At 39.8% G+C, this 19079-nt stretch overlaps 1 protein-coding gene across 1 annotated transcript; it reads right to left on the bottom strand.

Annotated features, from left to right (window-relative positions):
• Positions 1-1913: 1913 nt before the first annotated feature.
• Positions 1914-17286, bottom strand: SLC35E1 (solute carrier family 35 member E1). The gene is made up of 6 exons (XM_026698842.2): positions 16786-17286; positions 14297-14367; positions 13896-14033; positions 12387-12512; positions 8237-8482; positions 1914-6141 (listed from the first exon to the last, which is right to left on the bottom strand). The coding sequence occupies exons 1-6, from the start codon at positions 17198-17200 to the stop codon at positions 5902-5904; spliced, it is 1236 nt and encodes a 411-aa protein (XP_026554627.1). The 5' UTR covers positions 17201-17286; the 3' UTR covers positions 1914-5901.
• Positions 17287-19079: the final 1793 nt, after the last annotated feature.

The raw sequence follows: 19079 nt of genomic DNA, 5'->3' as shown, positions 1-19079 counted from the left end.
TTATAAAATTTGGAAACTGCTCATTTCACTCACAGAGCCAAGAAAACCTAATTAATTTTCTGTCGTGTTAAACAATTTCATTTCCGCAATATCTTTGCACCAACCTTTTTTTTTTTAAGTGGAGGTTTGGATTATGGACTGGTGGGATCTGCAGTAACAAGATCAGGAAGATGTCTCTGTAAGGTTGCTTGCTTTTTCTTTCATAATCACCTAGCCAAATGGGCATTCTTGCTCTCAGATGGACTCCGTTTGCGGATGGAGGCCAGTAATGGTCAGAGGAAAGCTTTCAAGTTGTTTACACAACCAATAGGCCTTGATGGGAAGGCCTGCTGTTGTCACTGTTCTCTTCAGTGTTGTTTTAGGTTTGGCTCCCACTCCAGATGATTTCCCCCTCAAAATCAACATTGTCCTGCCCTTTCCTACCCTCTGAAGATACAATTTATTTTTAACAAGAGAACAAAAAGTGCCGGTAACATCAAGTAGCAGGCAGGGGATATTGCAATAGCACTTAAGACTTATATACTATAGGTAGTCTTCCACTTACGATCACTATTGAGCCCAGAATTTATGCGCTGAGAAATTTGTTAAGCAAATTTTGCCCCATTTTACAACTTCTCTTGCCACATTTGTTAAATGAATCACTTGCAATTGTTAAATTAGGAACATGGTTGTTAGGTGAATCTGGCTTCCCCATTGACTTTGTTTGTCAGAAGGTCACAAAAGAGAATCGCATGGCCCTGGGACAATGCAACTGTCATAAATGTGAACCCGTTGTCAAGCACCCTAATGTAAATCACGTGACCATGGGGATGCTTACAACGGTCATAAGTGTGAAAAATGGTCATAATTCACTTTTTGGTACGATTGTAACTTCAGTCACTAAATGAACTGTTTTTAAGTCAAGGACTACCTCTAGTGCTTTACAGTACTCTCTAAGCAATTTACAGGGTCAGATCTTGCCCCCAACAATATGACCAAGAAGGGTAGAAGGCTTGAGTCAACCTTGAAATGGTCAGGATTGAACTGCTGGCAGTGGGCTGCAATACTGCATTCTAACCACTGCGCCACCACGGAATGACTAGTGTACCCAAACTGAAGAATAAGAATAAATGTGGGTCTGCAGAGAGAGAATACAGGGGAAAAAACATGATTAGAGGTAGTCCTCGACTTACAACAGTTCATTCAATGATCGTGTAAAGTTACAACTTTTTTCATACTAACACATCACTGCAGCATTTGCATGGTCATATGATCAAAATTCAGACGCTTGGCAACTGATGAATTTATGCCAGTTACAGTGTACCAGGGTCAAGCAATCACTTTGTTGCAACTTTCTGACGTGAAATCAATGGGGAGGCTAGATTCACTTAACAACTGTGTTACTAACTTAATAACTTCAGGGATTCACTTAACAACTGTGCTAAGAAAGGTTGTAAAATGGGGCAGAATTCACTTAACTGTCTCGTTTAGCAACAGACAAGTTAGGCTCAATTGTGGTTATAAGTTGAGGACTACCTGTATTCAGGAGTGGAATAGATACAGCATGTTAAGGAATCATGTGTTAGTTTTTTAAAGGGCTAGCAGAACTATTGCCTTACTTCCTTTAAAAGCCAAAAACTATGAAGTTGAAGAAAAGCAGGCTAGACACTGAACAAATGTTTATTTATCTATCACAGGTTTTTTTGCCACAATAACTCACATATATTAAAATCTGTGATGATAGGATGATTTGAAGAAGTCAGGCATCATGCTTCAGAAATGAAGACCCATAAGTCTTATTACAATTCAGGATTTTTAATGGTGGAAATTCTGCCTGGCTCATATACCCTGGTACTGGTGGAAAGGAGAAAGAAGTTGCCAATAATCTTTAGGAAAAAATGCTGTTATTTTCAACATAAATCCAATCAAGAAAGTTTCAACTTTGCAGAATTCAGCTTTATTTACATATTCAAATTTAAAAAGCATAATTACAACACACTTTTTTTTAATCCAATTTTTAAATGTGCAGACTAAAAAAATCATGGTTCCTGTACACTACAAATAAAACCTGAAAAAAGTTCACCTTACTTAGGACAGGAGTGACTGCATTTATTTATAGTATTTATATCCACACCTATCAACTCGATTAAATATTCCTTTTTCAGACATTGTCAATGCCATATACAAACCACTGAGACTGCCCCTCTGAGAGGCAAGTGACCGACTACACAAACCTAAACATTTATTTGGAAATAGGCAGATCCATCTTGCCAGTTTGGAAAGAACAAACTTCCAAATTATTCAGAGTCAAAAGGAAGCTGGCTTAGGAAGGCTGCATGCGCCCGTTCCCAAGCTGCCCCAATTCATAAATGACTAACTTTTTGAAAAGGTTCCTCCCTCGGCAGGGGAGGCTTAGAAATGTTTTAAGACACAGAAAATAGCAATCAACTTGCCACGCTGCGTAATATGAAGTTTGAACCTAACACTTGTGTTCATAACAAAGGAAATGTTTCAGCAAAAAGATACTCCAGCGAGATACTAAAGGGCATGCCCAGGATGTGTTGACTCTGCTCTAGTTTTAGTTGTTCTTCATGCCCCTAGTGACTCTTTGCATTACGATTCTAAAAGTAATTGAAAAGGAAGTCTTCAAAACTTTTAAGGAATTTGTCCTTTGCTAAATTCAACTATTCTTGAACTCTATAGCATAGCTTTCTCCAATCTGTTTGTTTTCAATTCTCATAATTTCTAGTTATCATTGGAATTTGGCCATATTGGCTGGGATTATATGAAGTAACATCTAACAAATTTGGAAGACACCAGACAGAGCGAACCTGGCATACCCTGCTCGTTGCTACTTTCTAGTATCCTTTGGTATTTACAAATTTTGACAGTCCACTTTGACTTCTGGATGTATCAGAAGCCATCATCCAAGACTTTCATTTGGCTATCCAGGGATGTGCATTAAAAAAATGGCAAGGACATATGTAAATAGTCCTTAGCATGAATTTTCCAAGCACCAAAAATGTCCCTTTTAGTGAGAGACAAAATTTTACTTATTTACAAAACTAAGTTGCTTGTTGAATCTTAGACCTAAAAGCCAATCTTTACAACTCTTACAAGCTAGCTCTTTGTTCTAGTTGATTGTTTTGCTTTGGGGGAATTACAGAAATTTTACAACACATTCAAAGCCAAGTACACACCAGGACTTCCAATTACATATATACAGCTGCACCCCTCCCCCAAGCACACACACATACATACATGCACTGTTATCCTATCAATCACCCCCTCCGAAGACAAATAAGCATGGGAGTAGATGAGACACCTAAAATTAGTATATCAAGCAGGCTCAAAGTAAATACAATACTCCAAATATTGAATTTCACATCTATGTGAAATTTGCTGAGAACCTTTTTTTAATAGAATCTAATATATGTGCTCTTATCACATGTAGGGCAACGTCACACATGCTGCTCCCTTCTCTTGGCTCTAATTGGGCTACAACTGCTCAAAACCAAAATAGTAAATTAGGACTACACTAATTACAATCAGCATCCTGTTACTAAGACAAGATTCCCAATGTCTCTTACTGCTTCAGAGAATATAGGGAGAAGGAAGAGAAAATGAATCTCTATCCAACCTGATTATGTAAAAGGACACAAAGGGAAGATATGCTATAAATTACTGGCTCTTGCTGTTTTATATTGTATTCTGGACATACCTAGTTCATTCAATCACCTATGCCTCAACAAGCCTCTTAAAAATAAAAATTATCAGCTTTGCATTGTTAAACCATCAATGAGACTGGAATGTTTAATCGATATTAGGAGGCACATTTATGTTCCCAACTGATTTATCACAACATAGGAACCTTCTCTTTATTGGTCCTAAACTGGGTGACATATCAAATCTTTATTTATGATAGATTTATAAAAAAAACATCCCACAAAGTAGACTCACTCTCTTTGGACAAATACACTTTTGGTGAGGAAGTTAGTTCACATATGTAAGAATAACATCCACTTTTAAATTTTGGGACCTTATATTCTTCTCAAAAATGAATTAGCTATTTTTGTTTTATAAATCTATCTCCCCCCCCATTTTTGACTCTGGTCTCATGCTCAAACTGCATAGAAATGAGTTTCATTTTGTTTCCATTTAGTGGCCAGGCATGCTCATGTTAAGTTCAAGTTTCGTTTTGTTCTACAGCACACATCTTAAAAAGAGAAAAGCACTTTCCCACTTTATTCTGTTTGCCATCTGTTTTCATTGCTTTAGTATTATGAAAAGAGAGGGACGTTGGTAGAGAGACATTCCTGTCTTTCTGCTCTAGAAAGAAGGCAGAAGAGATGAAGCCTAAATAACTTGGAAGGAAAATAATGTCCTTTTGGCCTAGACATTCTAGACCTTTTGAAATCCTCTGGGAACAGATTAAGGTCAGAGTTAATCTTACCGGCCCCTGCAACCTCCCCATATTGCAACCTTCATGAGGGGCCTTATTATAGAATGCAAACCTTCTTTTCCAATTGCGTACAGCACAAATGCATCCAGAGCTGCATTTTCTTTTCTACACCCAGATTAGAGAACTCACATGTCTTTAGCTTCCCTTTGCTCAAGGAGACAGCAGTTTTAAGATAATCAAATGGACACCCTAAAATGGGTGAGCATATTTTGCTTTTCCACTATTAGCAGAATCCAGTCAAATTTAAAAACAAACAGGCCAAAGTATTTGGCTCCTGTCTAAGAGTTGCTTTTTTGTATAAGCTAAGGGCCTCTGTCTTACCTGGGCAACCTAGAAACATGATTACAAATTCACAAGAGCATAGTGGACATATCAGAGACTTCTGCTGAAGATCTCAGCTAATCATGGTGCAGGAGAAAGCTAGTTGTTCCAGTTTCAGTACCCAGGAGAAGAATTCTTAAGAGGCAAAAAGCAAATGTCATCCACAGCAGGAAAAAAAGTATGAAGATTATTTCAAAGAGACAACATAAACAATCCAGAACAATGCACATAAATTATGCCAAAATCTGGCATTAGGATAGACCAATACTCATACTGTTTTTTTAATGATCCTTGTAAACTAGAAGAGCAAAGCCCTCAGAAAATAATTCCTGAAGCTGCATGATATTAAGAAACTTTGTCCTATGGAGCAAATTATATGCTATACGGATCTCTTTGCTTTTCCTTTTTTATATCAGGGGGGAAAAAAACAAACAAAAAAGGCTTTGAGACCATGATTAAAACAGGAGCTAGAGAAGGAGGATTTCAGAGCCATATTTGCTACATAGTGCTAGCAGCAAACTCCTGCTATTACATGATTATTATTATTTTTTAAAGAATAAACTCATTCATTCTTTCACCAGAGACGGGAAACTGTTCCCCATTCTTCTTCATTTTTTGGCAATCCCTCTCGTAATGCTGCAAATGAAGGCAGTAGATGAGCAGCAAAGCTACTCTCATTATAGAATACAACAAACCTTCTCCTCTTTTCCAGAAAAAAGAGGGACTGAGAAAAAGAGTTGTTTTTGTTCCATTTTGAAAATAACTGAAAACGAATGGCAAAAGTAAGGCAGAATGCAACTCAAAAAGATCTACAACCAGGAGTGAAAAGAAGAAAAACTGGCCCCTTTTGTGCTACCGTGGACAATCAACATGTTCAGGGGCATCTGGAGATCACAGAGACTCAGAGGCTACAGACTGGGGCTTTTGCATGGCCCAATTTTACCTGATGAAACCCACCCCAGTGGTTTCTTCCACTAGCAAGTATTGCTTGGCATGCAGTACTCTCTTCTATAGCATTTATCCCACCTTGGGACATATGCACAGACCCCTGCTATTCCTTGAGACTAAACAGTCACACAAGTGGAAGGGGAAAACGCCATGTGAAAAGTTCACATTGTTTAGCAATGAATAAGCCCTTGCTAAATATCATAGCGACTGGAGCTGTACAAAGTTGGATAGTTCTGCCGGGAATACTGGAAATGATCTACGAGGACATTGCCTCTGCCGCTACCATACTGGAAATCTCCATGATGTGCAAAGGAGGCAAGTCCATTCTGAGGCTTTTCCGGGGTACTCCAGCGCCGATCCAGGTTTGTTAGATCTCCCGTCGTAATAGGAAGGAGCTGCTTTTTTGCTTCCTGGTTTGCATCGTATTTGGTCTGTAAGATAATTATCAGTCTCAGAAATCAGAGTATCTAATGAAGTACAAACAACCTAAAGACAAGGGATACGTTAACTATCTTGAGAAATATTAAATGAGAAACTGCTAAATTGCTCTTTCCATTTATTAATGAGAAAGCACTAAGTGCTCCCATTGATGATTGATAGGATTAAGAAGTCACTTCAGAATGTAGAGGATTGAGAAAGGAGTCCATGTGGTAGACACTATGGCGGGCTTCCATTATGGCAAAAGGAGAAGCAACATTGCCTTTGGAATCTTGAGGCAAATAAGATGTCCCAACAGGGCAAAACATAAACTCTAGCCTGATTGGTCAGTTCATTTGACTTGTAGAATCTCACACGAAGTCCCTGCCCACTATAACATCATAAACTGATGTCATCAATATTCCTGTAAAAGAATGAGCCAGATAGATTCCACTGTGAATTCCATTCCATCAGTGAAGCAAAGTGAGTGTGGCCATATCACACTCAGACAAGAGGTGGGATTTTTTTTCCCTGTCATTTTTGAGAGGAAAACAGAGTTCTTTGCATTTTTCTGTCTGTACTGAACTGTAACTTGTTATATTATATTATACTGATTTGTTTAAGTGTGGTGGGCTGCTAAGATTACAGGCCACTAAGGAAACTTTCACATCTAGCTTATATAGTGTCAAAGTTTCTTTGTGGTATTTTGAAACAACATATCACTTCCTTCGCATCAACTACCAACCTCAGGTAAGAGGGCAGAACCGTAATCATGTCCTACCTAGACTGTTAAAGGCCATTTCAACTCTCAAGACTGGGGAACTCTATTTCATTTGATTATTTTATCATACTCATCTTTCATAACAATAGCTAGCTAGTCTTGAGTAATTTTTATATGGTATTTAAAATTGTTGCATATTTAAAATTGTTGCATATTTTATACTATAGCTTGTGAGGAATCAACCTAACTTTTGGTTTGTCTTTACAATATTTGTCAGAATTAACTTTTTTTCTGTTTTCTTCTAAACGTTTAAGGCATACACTGTTTAGTTTTCTATTCCAAAACTGTGGAGAACCATGTTGTTGATTTTGCACCACTGAAATTTGGCCATGTTGAGGACTGATAGAAGAGAATATTTGTAGCTCAAGACTGAATTGTAGGGTCTCCGGTGCTCTCTGAGCTTGGTTGCTTTCTTGTGGGCCTTTCATTACCAAATTAGGTAAACATTATCAGTGATGATGTCACCTAGTTTGGTAATGAAATATCTGCAAAAAAAAACCAGTTCAGAGAATACCAGGGTCTCCATATGTTGAGGATCTACAAAAAAAGAGAACTATTGACCATTTGTGGCTCTCTAACGTTATACAGCCAACATTTAAAGCAGGGGTCCCCAACCACCAGTCCGCGGAACAATTTCTACTGGGCCACCGGTTTGCTGGCGCCGCCATCTTGTTTTGATAAAAAAGTGTTTCCGGTGAGCTTTTCCGGGTAGAAAGCGGCGTTGGGTGCTGAAAGAATCCTCGCGCCTTAGTTTCATCGAGGGGGGGCGGCTTCGAACAAAACTAAGGCGCAAGGATTCTTTCAGCGTGCATGGCAAGGCAAGCTGAGCAACCGTCCTGAAGCCGTCGCGAAGCCCATTGACACAGGTACAAAGGAGGAGTTGAAGGTGGCAGGGAGAAGCGGGGGACAGCTGGCTGGCCAGTTGCTCGGCTCGCTTTGCAATGCGTGCTGATGCCGGTACCGGGCTGCGGATGATTTTGTGATGCCGGTACTGGGCCGCGGCACAAAAAAGGTTGGGGACCACTGATTTAAAGTACAACTTCATTCACGTGATTGAGAAATCAGGAGATAAGAATCCACAAATACAGACACATACCCCTTTCTCAAGTCATTAATTAAACTCAAAAGGTAACCAAACTCATTCTATTCATTTTGAGGAAACAGAAAATGAACCCTGAGCTAGCCCCACCATTTAAAAAGTTAAACCTCAATTATGGTTGAATTCCAGCCTGAGTTCCAATCAGGGCTCAAAGAATGCTTGAACTACATACATTTTTCATTCACTGTTTGGCCTGAAGTTAAAGGAAGGTTTTCCATTGGCTACATACCTTGTTGTACAAAAACACTCCCAGGATAGCAGTCATCATGCCCAGAACATTGGTGGAGGTGACAGGGTTGCGAAGCATGATCAGAGAGACACTAATGACTGTGATTCTTTTTGTGGCATTTGCAACAGAATAACTCAAAGGGCTGATAAGGTTCAGGATGCTGAAGGCAATGACATTCTGGGCAAAGTTGCAGAAGCCGCTGATGGCCAAGAGAAGGATGGTCCATGGCCAATGAGCCATTGAACTCTGTGGAAGAAACAGTCTGTCAGACATCACTTAAAAGGAACAGAAGCAGCTACAACTCACCGGTTGTGGTAATTGGTTGGTTGTAACTTAATAGTTCTCTAATTAAGCACAAGGATTCCTAGCGTTCAATTCCAATCATTGCTTTTAGAAATGCAAGTCTTATAAATTGAAATTAAGACAGACGGACAATTGAAAATTCAGCCGTTCTTCTGTATAGTCTATTGCCACAATTCTGCTGGAATATGAAACACGTTTCTCATACTCCTTGCTTAAAACAAAAACAAAAGGTGCAATCTAAATTCAGTAGCGTATGAAGATACTTCTATAATATTTAATCCTAAATGGCTGTAAGCAATAAAAATACTACAAAACAGCATTTAAATAAATATAGCATTATTCTATAATTATATCTGAATGTTAGGATTTTAGAATTTAAGAGCAGCATGAATTGGCTGTGAATTTTATTTTGAAGTCAATGTTTTCCCCCCAAATTTTATATTTCTTCCAATATTGCATAGTGATATGAAACTGAAAGCAGCAAAGAAAACAGAGTAACGAATGATGTGATTATAAAAGCAGTGCACATGAGTAATAAATAACAAATCCAAATACTTTCCCCATAAAGCATTTTTTTTAAGAAAAATTCTGAACTTGAGCAGTAGGAGCCTATATATAATGAATATTAAAGCATAATATGCTTTGCTTTCAAGGGTATAAAGATATTTTAGAGTAGGCATCCACATGATGTACCATCTGCAGCTCCTTAAATAAAATGTAATTTTCCCAGTATCATGTTGTTAAAGCATTTTTTTGCCTGTGAATCCAAGTCACAGTATATAGTTCACCAGTTGTTGACATAAATCTATTTTTATGATAGAATTGCGGTGGCGCAGTGGTTAGGGTGCAGTACTGCAAGCTACTTCTGCTGACTGTTGGCTGCCTGCAATTTGACAGTTAAAATCCCACCAGGCTCAAGCTTGACTCAGCCTACCATCCTTCCAAGGTGGGTAAAGTAAGGACCCAAATTGTTGTGGGCAATATGTTGACTCTATAAACTGCTTAGAGGGGATGTAAGGAATTGTGAAGCGGTATATAAGTCAAAATACTATTGCTATTACTATTTATATGCACCATAACCATTGTAATTAATTTATTGACAAGTAAAGAATTTTCAGTTCTGATATATCCTCTATTTTTTAACATTTCATTCAAAAATTATCTTTTAGTAAGAGCATAAATGAAAGAGCCATGACAATTGAATCATCAGTTTGAAAGTCAATCTATTAAACTAAAACAGTCTTGTGGGAAAGGTTTGCTTTCATATGATTAAAACAAATTAAATACACTTTTTTCTATAACATACTGAAATCTTGCTTGCTTAATCTGTTACGGGTGGTACTTATTTAATGACCAATTGTTCAGTGACCAAAGTTATGAAGGTGTTGAACAAGTGACAGTTATGAACAGTCTTTATATGTCGCATGCCCAGGGTCACCTGACCACCATTTGCAACCTATTTTCCTGGCTTCCAATCCAGTCAATCAGGAAGCTAGCAGGGGGTCACAAAAGATGACCATGTGAAGATCTCACACTTCACAACCTGTGATGATTCACTTAATGACTGTAACTGGGACTGCCAGAATTTCTGTTGCTAAGCAGCAGTCAAGTGACATGCTTTATAACCATGTTACTTAGCAACAGAAGTTCTGATCCCAATTACCTTGTTTAATCAAGGACTGCTCAATATTTCTCTTATATTGAGAAATAAGGCCAGCCAGCTTTCAAAAAAACTTGATAAAAGATATAGTTTTATTATTGAATAACTAGTTTTCTTTTAGAATTATTTAACCTGTTAGCATACTGTGCATAATTTACCAGATCTACAGTAGCTGAGATTTCTAAGTGCAAAGAAATGGATACTCTATAAGGTATTTTAAAGGATGAAAAAGTTATCAAGATTTTGCAATAATTTCTAAACTGGAATGGGCAACATGGCACTATTCGGATTCAATAGTCAAAAATTCTTACTAGCTACAACTGGGTACAGTTTATTTACTTAGCCACCTACCTGCTAGGCAACTACACTATAATTTAACAGCAGTTATCAGTGGGGACATATTTGCTAAAAAACAGTATAACTTAGTGACAAGTTTAAATTAATATAATTTTGGTAAGGAATTGTTTATTAATAAGATTTAGATTTTTCTTTCCTCAAAGAGTTAAACAGTCCTTCAATTTCAGCAAACTCCTTGAGATTGGCTAGCCTGTCACTTGATCAAAGTTAATACAATGATAAAATCCATAAAAGGTGAAAACTCAAAAGGCATGAGCAAAAAATACATTTTGAGCTCCCTCATAAAGTACAGCAATAAAGGCACTTCCCGGAACAATTTATTATACAACCTGCTACAAAAAAGGCAAGATTATTCGTGTTATACTATCTTTGCCTTTAGCAGGGTCTGCAAAAGTGCCTAGTTAATTACCTAAGCTGATCATCATAAAAAAAATCTATTTTTGCAGCCACTAAGAGTACACAATGACTTGATGGCACATAATCAATCCAAAGCTATGAGACTCTGAGTGCTTAGAACTGGTTTATAAAGCTACTGGAAAGCAGTGCAAATGTTTCAGCACAGTGATGATATGGCAACACTTTTCTAGCCACATTTTAAGCAGTTGCAATTTCCATACTGTCCACAAGGGCTTCCCTCAATACATACATGGCAATAGCCTTTCAGGTTACCAGCATCTGGATCACCAATACCAGGTCTCCATCTCCAGAAAGGGTCTCAATTTATTTTTCAAATAAGCTGATAAAAGGCCCCTTTGCCACTGATGTGATGTGGCTGTCCATTCCAGATCCAGGAAGGACCCCCAGACTTGAATCTGCACCTTCAGGGAGAGTACAACCCCATCCAGCATAGCCTTATCTCCTGAATCTTGAAGTTCAGCCCCTGGATCAGCAACAATTCCATCTTGTCTGGTTTCAGCTTCACTTTGTTCTCCCATAGTCAATCCTTTACAGCCCGGAGACTTGCAGAAGCTCTGGAGGCATCCAATCCTGAGCTCACAGGAAAGGAGAAGTATAGCTGAGTATCATCAGCATACGGACAGAGACTAGCTCCAAACCCAGCAGCCTCACACAAATGTTAAATATTATTAAACTCTGCATGATATGCAGGACAATCCCAGGGGTTGAGCAGCAGTCTCTGATAACACTATCTGGTAGTGCCTTGAAGTGAAAAGAAGCAGAATTACTGAAAACAGTGACACTAACTTTCAGCTTTTTCAATAGTTCCAGCAGGTTGGCATGACCAACAGTATTAAAAGCCACCAAAAAGGAGACCATAGGAACATCAATATGATTGCATTTTCCCTCTCTTTCTCCAAGCTATGGCTTACTTTTTAATGCAGATTTCACTATTTAACAATATACCAAATGAGGTACAACACAAGTATGCATTTCAACAATTGAAAAAGTTATTTAGTTAAAAGCAAACATCTTATTGTGAATCTTTCCATCTCTACACTATTCATTGTCTACAACGGGCTGAGCTCTTCCATCTAAGTACCCTTCTTCTTGTCTACCAGAAGACCACAAGCTCCATTGAAGAACATAGGCTCAAAAAACGTCTACAAATTTCAAGAATTCCGTCAACCTGTCATTCAGTTCAGTTTGGGAGCTCTCGTGGCTTTATTGCTAATGTGCTCAAAGTCCTCCATGATGATCAAATCTGTGTTCAATATCAGTTCTAAACAACTAAGACAAAAATATGGAAGGGCTGCAATGGGAAACATGATAGATATACCACGAAAAAAGCAATGGGAGCCTCTTGACCACAACTCACTCCAGGGGCGTACTTCAAGCCAAAGGCCTTTTTCTACAGGCTTAGTTAACACTTACCAAGTCATTTTCTACCAGGAATGAGGATAGATCAACCAGCACCCATGTTGGGATCATGAAAAACACAGCATGGCACCCAAGGATGTTCAATAGACGGAGATGGTGTATTCGTGAATCTCTTAAAACCTGTAAGAACAAAGAATTCAGAAACAGCTTCTCCTTCAAGGAATCATTTCATTTAATTGCTTTTCTTCCTGTAAACTGAAATGCAACTGCTGTATCTCAAACACATAATTTCTCTACTTGTGTACAACTGAACACAGTTGCAGTGATTAAACAATTTTTTTCTAATTTGATGACCTACAGATAAACTGCATCTCAGCTTTCAGAATTCCCAGCCTTCATAGCTGTTGGGCAATGTTGAGACTGTAGAAAGAATGCAGAGAAAAGCAACAAAAATGACAAGGGGATTGAAAGCTAGAGCAGATGATGAACAGTTGTGGGAACTGGGGTGTCTAGTCTGATGAGAAGGACAAGAGATGACACGATGATAGCAGTTTTCCAATATTAAAGGGGTTGCAACAGTAGAGGAGGTCAACCTATCACCAAAATACCTGATGATAGGGCAAGAAACAATGGATGCAAACTTATCAAGCAGAGATACAGCCTAAAACTAAGGATAAATTTTCTGACAGTGAGAACAATTAACCAATGGAACGGCTTGCCTCCAGAAGTTGTGGGAGCTTCATCACTGGAGGTTTTTAATACGAATTAGACAGCCATTTTTCTGGAGAGGTATAGGGCCTCCTGCTTGAGCAGCGAGGTAAGACTGGAAGACACTTTCCAGCTGTTTTTTTTTTTTTTTTTTGTATTATACATAAATGAGATCTTATTTTGAATCTGAGGCACCAAGTTGAAAAATCTCGACTAAACAATAAAATAATAAAATTTGAAAAATCTGGACAATACTAGCATCTAACTACAAACTAATTGGGCGACTCTGTGTGTGTCTGCATGTCTATCTTAAAAAGCCTTCCAAACCAATATCTTTAAGCTGTTCAAGAAATTATATTATAGATTGAACTTTTAAGTCACTTAAAAAGCCTGATAATTCATCATATAAACTAACATACAAAATCCAACTTACTTAGTGTATTTGTGCTATATGTTAGACTAAAAAACTGGATGTTTAAGGTTCAATGTGCTGTGAGAACTCAACCATATTCGTATAATGCTGTGTGAATAAGGCCATCGTGTTAAGGCATGATTTTTGAGGTATGGCATGTAATGAACATAAACTACCAGCTGACTTAAGGAAACCCTCCCCTACTCTCCATTTCAGTTTTCCATCTATAAATTGGTTAACAATTGTAGCTTAGACTTTGTGTACCCCCAAAAATATTCCTACACCATTAGACAGCATCAGAGGATATGAATTTGAAATGTGAATATATTGCATGTGTGTTACAAAGATCAACAGCATAATCGTTAGTGCAGAAATATCAAGTATATTTGCAAATGTGTATCCAAATGCAAAAATATATATTAAAACAAATAACCACAGGGTACCTTCTTTGAGAAAATATTCTGAAGTGAGAAGCAGAGAGTTGCAGCCAGGGCACTGATAAGCCCCCAAGTATCAAATGAGAGTTCTGTAACTGTAGCCAGCAGGACTCCACCAATAATAGGGATGAGGGATAAATATACCTGACAGAAGAAAAGAAAAAAATACTACTATTTATTTATTTATTTATTAAATGTGTTTGCTGCCCATCTCACTTCACAGAAATTCTGAGCATCTTATATGGGACAGCAGCTGTTTTCCAAGTTCAGGTGGTATAGAAAGTTTATGCAAGCTTCACAAAACTCTCTTTCCGAATGTTTTCTTTTTCCAGATACACATTTCAATGGAACAACTGCAGAGAAGCATCAAATACTTCACCCCTCTGACTACTCTTTATTTTTCTTACCTTGGTTGTCTGCTTTTCCTTCATGATGATTCTTGACAGGAGAACAACCCAGATAGGCATTGTTGCTTTAACTGGAAAGAGGAGGAAAGGCACAGAATTAAAGCGAGAAGAGAGGCCGGTAACAAGGCCTGTGAAATAAAAGCTACTTAGAAACTGATATATTTGCATGCAGATATTACTCAACACTGTTTATTTTAGTATAAATAATTGTTCAACTGTCATTTGGGTATGCAAAAGCTTCCATAGTGATACTGTGACACTACTAGACTGACACTTTCTCCCATACTACTTCCTGCTTTACAACTAAAGTATGTGCTAACTACTCGTGCCATTTTGAAAAAACAAGGACTGCTTTTCTAAAAAGAAAAGATACAAAAACCTTGCCTGAACACAATTTTTAATATGCAAATAAACAAGAATCAAACAACAACTACAAGAAGCTTGCAGTGTGAAATACAGATAGACCTCGACTTACAACAGTTGGTTTAGTGACTATTTGAAGTTACAAGGGCACTGAAAAAAGTGACGTATGTCTATTTTTCACATGACCGTTACAGCATCTCCAGGGTCAGATGATCAAAATTCAGATACTTGGCAACTGGCTCATATTTATGACAGTTACAGTGTACAAGATCATGCCTTTTTGCAGCTTTCTGAGAAGTAAAATCAATGAGGACGCCAGATTCACTTAACAACTGTGTTACTAGCTTAACCGCTGCAGTGATTCACTTAACAACTGTGGCAAGAAAGGTTGTAAAATGGAGCAAAACTCACTTAATAACTATCTCACTTAGCAACAGAAATTTTGGGCTCAATTGTGGTCATAAGTCAAGGACTACCTATATTGAAACATACTCTATTTTACCTCCACAATAAGTCTGCACGGATAAAGATAGAGATATCAAGGCTCTGTGGGATTTCTGAGATTACTTAAATATGCCTGAACATTTCTCTGGGGAGAATCCTTTGTTGGTAAAATAAATTTACTCGAGGAACAAAACCTTTTATTCCCTCAGCTTCTCCAGTATCTCCCTGGAGCAGAATGTGATATTGTACAAACTGTATGGGGGGAAATGAATTATACCCCTCACTCCTCCCACATGTTATTTATACTAACAGAAGATCTTCAAAGGAAGATGGCTCACTGGATTTCATTATTAGACAGCACAATCCTGAGTTTTCCCTGCCTTTGCTTCCCTCTTAAGTCCCATCAGGCATTCTGATTGAACCAGATTATTGGCAGTAAAAATTCTTTTTTAAAAAACAATACCATACCCCTGAGACATGTTTTTTCTTCCTCATTCTCTTGAAGTTCTGCCAACATTCTACACAGAGATGGAGACAGCCCGGTAATCTAATGAAAACCGATACCTCCATACAGAGAAATCCCTCCTTCTAGCTCTTTGCACATTCACTTGTGAAATAGTTTAGCACTGAACTACGAAGAGAAATACAAGTAGTCCTTGACTTACAACAGTTTAATGACCTTTCGACATTACAATGGTGCTGAAAAGAGTGACTTATGACCATTTTTCACACTTCTGATGATTGCAGCATCCCCGTGGTCACACTTGCAACTGGTTTCATATTTATAACGGTTGCAGTGTCACCCTTGCAGTGTAATGTTGTCAGTTTTTTTGTGACCTTCTGACAAGCAAAGTCAATAGGGGAAGTTAGATTCACTTAAACTTCACCTAAAGGTTCACCTAAACTTAACAATCACGTTACTAATTTAACAACTGCAGTGATTCACTTAACAACTGCAACAAGAAAGGTTGTAAGATGGGGCAATGTTCACTTAACAACAGACATTTGGAGCTTAAGTGTGGTCGTAAGTCGAGGACTGCCTGTAACCCAGATTGCAACTCATCCTTAGTCACAAATGTTCACTGGGTAATATTGGGCCCATCACTTCCTCTTAGCCCAGCTTACCTCACAAGGCAGTTGTGGGGTATAAACAGGAGACAGCACAATGCACTGCTACCCCTTGTGACTAGTAGCCCTAGAATGGGGACTGGCACCAAAGGCACCCAGCTTCTATCTAGCCCACCCCCAGCCATAGGAAGCAGCTTACTGGTGACTTTGGGCCAGTCATTCTCTCGGCTCAACGCGCCCTACAAGGTTATTCCTGGGGAGAAAATGGGAAGAAACGCTACTAGGGATGCTGTCTTAGGTCAACCAATGCGCAAGATGGTATCCTCTGAGAGATAAAGGACAGTTGCAGAAGTGCTGCCTTCTTTTCTCAATTACTCAACCACCAGGCCTGGGGGAAGAAAAAAAGGTTCTTCCCACTTGCGAGCATATCCACAGGCGACGTTTCACCATCTCTACTTCTAGAAAAGGGCAGGGAAAAAGTGAAGGACATCTCCCTCCTCCTCCTCCTCCCAGCGCGTTTCCTTTTCAACCTGAAAGCAACTCTGCACATGGGCCAGAGCCTCCCTCCCTCCCCTTCCCGCTCCTCCCCCCACCTCGCGCGCGCCCCATCATACCGGTGTGAGCGTAGGAAACCGGGACGCGCCAAAGGGAGACGTGGGCCGAGACGGAGGCTAAATACTTGCCAAAAGCCAGCGGGAGGATGAGGCGCGGGTAGGCGCGAGGGGGCAGCTGGGCAGGGCTGGCGGCGGGCACGCGCCAGGCCCGCAACAAGGGCGGCAGGAGCGCCACCAGGCCCAGCACATGGCAGAGGGAGACGGTGACGGGTCGCGGGAAGTCGCCCAGGAGCACCTTGTTCACCACATTCCCGCCGGCGCTCAGCGCGTACCATGCCAGGCAGAGCGCGGGCACGCGAAAGAGCCCCGTGGATCCGCGAGGGGGCGCGCCGGAAGGGCCGGCGGGCGAGGGGGGGACGGGAGGGGGGAGGAGGAGGCCGGGAGGAGGAGGCGACGGCGGCGACGACGACACCATCCTCCGGTTGGGGAGAACAGCTGCACCGGTGCCTCCGCAGCCGGGCCGGAGCCGCTGTGCCCTTTTTTTCGGCCCTCGGACGCGTCACTTCCGCACAGCCGGCGGAAGCGGCGTGCCATAGCGACGGAAGCCGGGGAGACGGCGACGTTCAATTTGAGAAAAAAGCGAAGTTTTCACCGAGCGGTCCTGGCAACAGAAAAGCAGCGGGCTCGTTTCGCTTTCTTTGCGGTGAGGGGCACCGGGGAGGGAGCAGGGAAGAGCGAGAAACGACTACGCTGCTTTAGGTCCCAAAAGGTTAAGGGGGTTATTATATTGTGGGAGCTTCATCACTGGAAGCTTTCAAGAAGAGACTGGACTGTCCATCTGCCAGAAATGATGTAGGGTCTCCTGCTTGGACGTGTACGTGTGTGTGTACGTGTGTGTGTGTGTGCATGTATGTGTGTGTCTGTCTATCATCTATCTATCTATGTCTTCCAACTCTGTTAATCTGTTAAGTAATACTACTGATAAAATTAGGCTCTCGTTTTTCCCCTAGAATAACATACTGAGAGGGCGCAAATCCTCTCTCTTCCTAGCCTGGAGTCCCACATTGCTCATTTACTCATGCCTGCAATGACTTGACCATTTTTCACACTTATGACATGACCATTGCAGCATCCCCCCATGGTCACGCGATTTATATTTGGATGCTTGACAGCTGACTCGCTTATATGATGGTTGCAGTTGTCCTGGGGTCATGTGATCCTGTCGAAACTTTCTGACAAGCTAACTTGATGGGGTAACCAGATTCACTTAACCATCTTTAACAACTGCAGTGATTCATTTAACAAATGTGGCAAGAAAAAAACATAAACTGGGGCAAAACTCACTTAGCATCATGAATTTTGGGCTCATTTGTGGATGTAAGTTGAGGACTGCCTGTATTTCTATGTACCATCAGGCGCTGCACAGATGCAATCACAAAGTGTCAATCTCAGTGCTGCTGCTAGGGCTTGTTCTGGGAACCAAAGTACAGTATCTCTAAAATGAGATACTGTAACAGGCTGACCATGCTCACCTCAGCATCATTTCTACTCAGATGCTATGTAGCTGCTGGTGCTTATTCTTGTAGACAACAAAGCATCGCTTACCCTCCAGTAATGTACACAACCATTGAAGCAGATCTCACAAAATAAAATCCAAAACATGAAATTATGGACACCTGGTATTGAGGATTCCACTAGGATTTGCGCAAAGCAGAAAAAGGGATTCTGTTTAAACTCAGCGTAAAAGGGCCTCACAAGGAATATTCCAAATTTGCTGGATTCTGCAGAATAAAATTCAAAATTTGTTGAGTGTCTTGTTCCATCCTCAAACAAAATTCTTCGTATCAAAGTCATAATACTCACATTGACAGTTTAGATGTCAAAATATTTTCAAATGTTTTGCACAAATATTTCATGTTTCTGTCAGAGTAGACCGGGCCTGAGAAATGCATTTGCCATAGCAATACAATTCAATACACCTTACACCTTTAAGCGTTTGACAGTGTTCTCAAACATAAAAGCCTAATTACAATAAGCCTATGACTCATGTTTGCCCCTTCTTTTCTTTCCCATACTACCTGGAGTTGAGTGGGGAGTGGGATAGTCCAGCAAATGATGACTTGGCGAAGATCCTGAAGTCCTCAAGATGCCTTAAAAGTTTGTTTGCAGGCTAACCCTTTTTGAATTTTCTTAATTTTACTTTGCTATAGTGCCCATTTTTCTTTTGCTGCAATGAATTAGGTGCAGCTATTTGTGAAGCATCCTATTTTTAATTTAAAAAAAAAAGTTTAAATAGTGCTGATGTTACCCTTGTGGGTTCAGGTCAGTTTTTTTTTTTTAACATATTGTATATA

The sequence above is a fragment of the Pseudonaja textilis genome, chromosome 1 (assembly GCF_049901715.1).
Source record: "Pseudonaja textilis isolate UNSWEBS1 chromosome 1, rPseTex1.2, whole genome shotgun sequence".
Lineage (NCBI taxonomy): Eukaryota > Metazoa > Chordata > Lepidosauria > Squamata > Elapidae > Pseudonaja > Pseudonaja textilis.
This window is presented reverse-complemented; position numbering and strand designations above follow the sequence as displayed.